General features: G+C 45.7%; 1 protein-coding gene across 1 annotated transcript in view; it reads right to left on the bottom strand.

Annotated features, from left to right (window-relative positions):
- Positions 1 to 3,520, bottom strand: part of LOC106808188 (kinesin-like protein KIF12) — a 9,997-nt gene that overhangs the window by 3,728 nt on the left and 2,749 nt on the right. The window contains exons 4-8 of the mRNA XM_014810790.1: positions 2,227 to 2,354; positions 1,938 to 2,013; positions 1,444 to 1,581; positions 877 to 1,012; positions 83 to 241 (exon numbers count right to left, since the gene is read on the bottom strand). Of these exons, the coding sequence (XP_014666276.1) occupies positions 83 to 241; positions 877 to 1,012; positions 1,444 to 1,581; positions 1,938 to 2,013; positions 2,227 to 2,354 (637 nt within the window). The remainder of the gene's footprint in view (positions 1 to 82; positions 242 to 876; positions 1,013 to 1,443; positions 1,582 to 1,937; positions 2,014 to 2,226; positions 2,355 to 3,520) is intronic.

Raw genomic sequence — 3,520 nt, 5'->3', positions numbered from 1 at the left:
CATCCATCTATCCATCCATCCATCCATCCATACATCCATCTATCCATCCATCTATCCATCCATCCATCCATCCATGCATCACCTGCGAGGTCGACAAAGCTCAGCTTGCCATGCTTCGTGATCGAGAGGCTGTCGTCGTCGCGGTCCAGCAGGTGGATGTCGATCTGTAGCGTCAGCATGCTGTGGCTGCGGCTCGAGTACTCGTTGTACGTGTTCGACCGCGTCTGTCTGTTCCTCAGCCCTGTACGGAGCAGGGGCAGGAGGCGAGCATGCAGAGAGTGACACCAAGGTGTACTTACTCGTTTGCGTTTCGAAAATTTTAACGTTCGATCGCTTGCAACGAATGTTTCGCCTTGCGTTAACGTTAAATGTTTCGTCCAAAATCAACGTATGCTGACAATGTCGGTAGTATATTTACGGGGGCACGTGCGATTATGTGTGATGCGATATCTTTCATGGAACGTTTCGTCTCGCGTTAACGTTAGATGTTTCGTCCGAAAATACCGTATGCTGAGAAAGTAGGGAGTATAACGGGCGATTATGCGTGATGCCTAACTAACGCACCACCCTGTTATGGTTCATTGTTTATGGGCGATTTTTGTTGGGCTTGATTTGGAAGCAGACATAACGGAATGCCGTAGCGTACGTTAGTTACCTTTACCTAAAATTAGTGCGGCTACAGACACACACCAAATTCGGGAAATCTTTTTTAAATTCACAAATCTCGTGCAGTTATCGTGCGCGCGACACAAAATGTGCAATAATTAATCGACTCGTTCTGCTTTCTCTCTCCTTCCTCGTCGCCGCTCATTGGACTGCGAAGATTAGTCTTTGCGAGGTTATGAGAGATACACACGCGCGCGCCATGTCGTGTACCTTCATCCAGCACAGCGAGAAGGTCGTCCAGGCATTCACACTCCACCACGAATAAATTCTCCACGTAGAAACCCTTCTCCTTAGACCAGCGAATCGCCAAACTCCTCTTCTGAGCTGGGTTCAACAGATCCAGTACCTACATACCAATGCTGTCTATATTAGTCCAGATACGTTCTAATTCTCAAGAGGCTTCAAAAATTTAAAAACACGGCACACCGCCTGGTCTGATGGCATAAAATGATATTACTATACCTATTAAATATTCTCGTGTATGATGTGCTGAGAAAACGGTTGGACATCACAGTGCCAGATATATTTTATATATATGTGTGTTCTATAAACGCATAACATCGTTCATCTTCGCATGGGAGATCACCATAGTTTATATTGTAAGAATAATGGGCGAGAGTTAGACATACATCACTCACTGACGAGACTAACCTTTTTTTCACAGATAGAAGTAACATTTTCTACATCTTAGAAAGTCGTGTAGTTCGCGATAGATAATAAAGATAAAAAATAAATAAACGGCTAAAAGATTACAGCTATGACAATAACCGACATCACCTGTTCGTTATAGATTTCCAGGTAGGAGGCATTGATGACGTAAGTGATCCCAGGTCGCGTCTCTAGCCGATCGAATAGGTAGAGGAAGGAACGTTGTATGAGCCCCCAGTTAGCTTCAAATTCTGGTCCCTCTCGATTCTAAAACATATTACAGTTAAAGGATCACTTCTGTGTTTATTGGTGACAAAATATTAATACCGTAGGTAATTTCCTTGCACCATATATAATATCTCTCTCTCTCTCTCTCTCTCTCTCTCTCTCTCTCTCTCTCGTGCGCGATATCTCTCTCTCTCCCTTTGTCTCTCTCCCCTCTCTCGCTGCCTCCCTCTCACCCTTTCCCTCTTTCTTTATCTCGCTCTCTTTCTCTCTGTGTCTCTGTCCCTCTCTCCCTGTCTCCCCCTTTCTCTCTTTCTCTCTCTATATATATATCACAAGCCGCTCTAAGGTATAGTATACTGTACGCGTGACGTGTGATATAATATGCATGCGCTTACGTTGTTCACCGGTCCAGTTATGGTGTGGGTCTTTCCCGAGCCAGTCTGGCCATAGGCAAACGTCGTGCAAGAATACCTAGAAACCACCAAAAATACACTCCACGCATATGTTACGCATTCATAAAACATGCTTGCGCCAACGCAACATAACTCACGTATTTCACATGAATGTTTCCCTCCCTTTCTTTACTGATACATCAGTTGGTTTGCTCCCTCCATCCAATGTCATGTTGACCAGTGGTCTATTTCCCCCATTCGTTGCAATGTCTATAACAAGTGGTTCACTCACCCGTTCACGGCCATGTCTATGAGGTGTGTGATGCCGCAGTTGTGGAATACCTCTTCCTGTGTCGCCAGAGGTTGGAACACCTGGTTATAGCAAAATGTCTTGCTGTGTCCCATTGCCTCGTTCTCGACCTGTAGTAGTAAAATATATGTATATATATATATAATCATATATATATATATATATATCTGTATAGCAGGGGCGTAGACGAGGGCGGGGGGGGGGGAGTGGGGGATGCACTCCCCACTTATTGACGGTGGGGGGATGGCGTGTACAATGGGCAATCTAAACATAAAGTCTCTCTCTCATGGCTCTTCTCTATTGTGCGATGGTGATCGGTCTCTTCTCTCATGCGTCTCCTCTCTCTCTCTTCCTCTCTCTCTCTTATGGCGCTCGTCTCTATGGCTCATTCTGTCTCTCTTCTCTCTCTCTCTCTCGTCTCTCGTCTCTTCTCTCTTATGGTCTCTCTCTCTCTCTCCTCTCGTCTTGCTCTACTCTCTTCTCTCATCTCTCTCTCTTCTCTCTCTATCGGTCATCTCTCTCTCTTCTGCTCCTCTCATGGTCTCTATGGTCTCTCTCTCTCTCTCTCTCTTTCTCACTCGGTCTCTCTTCTCTCTTTCTCTCTCTCCTCTCCTACGTCCCTTCTACTTGGCTCCTCTCTCCTTCTCTTCTTCTCTCTCTTCTCTCTTCCATGGACTCTCTCCTAATGCCGGTCTGCTCTCTTTCTCATCTCTCCTCTCCTCTCTCAATGGTCTCTCTTCTCTCTCTCTCTCTCTCTTCGGTCTCTCTCTATGGTCTCCTCTCTCTTCATCTGGTCCTCTCTCTCTCTCTATGTAATCTCTCTTTCTCTCTCTCTCTCTCTCTCTCTCTCTCTCTCAATCTGGTCTCTCTTCTCTCTCTCTCTGTCTCTCTCTCTCTACTCTCTCTCGCTCTTTCTCATGGTCTCTTCTCTCTTCTCTCTCTCTCATCAAGTCTGGCTGCTCAATTGCGTGCTCTCTCATCTGCCTCTCTCCTCTCTCATCGTCTCTCGTTCTCTCTCTCTCTCTCTCCTTCTCTCTCTCTCTCGCTTCATTCTGGCTCTCTCTCTCTCTCTTCTCTCTTCGGTCTCTTCTCTTCGCTCTTCTCTGCTGCTCTCTCTCTCTCTCTGCTTCTCTCTCGTCTCTCTCTCTCTCTCTGCTCTCTCTCTCTCTATCGTCTCTCTAATGGCATGGTCGTTCTCTCTCTCTTCATTCGTGCTCGTTATAATATATACTAATGTGATATATATTATGATATATACATGGATGGATGATGGATG

The sequence above is a fragment of the Priapulus caudatus genome, unplaced genomic scaffold (genome assembly GCF_000485595.1).
Source record: "Priapulus caudatus unplaced genomic scaffold, Priapulus_caudatus-5.0.1 Scaffold259, whole genome shotgun sequence".
In the NCBI taxonomy this organism is placed as follows: Eukaryota; Metazoa; Priapulida; class Priapulimorpha; order Priapulimorphida; family Priapulidae; genus Priapulus; species Priapulus caudatus.
This window is presented reverse-complemented; position numbering and strand designations above follow the sequence as displayed.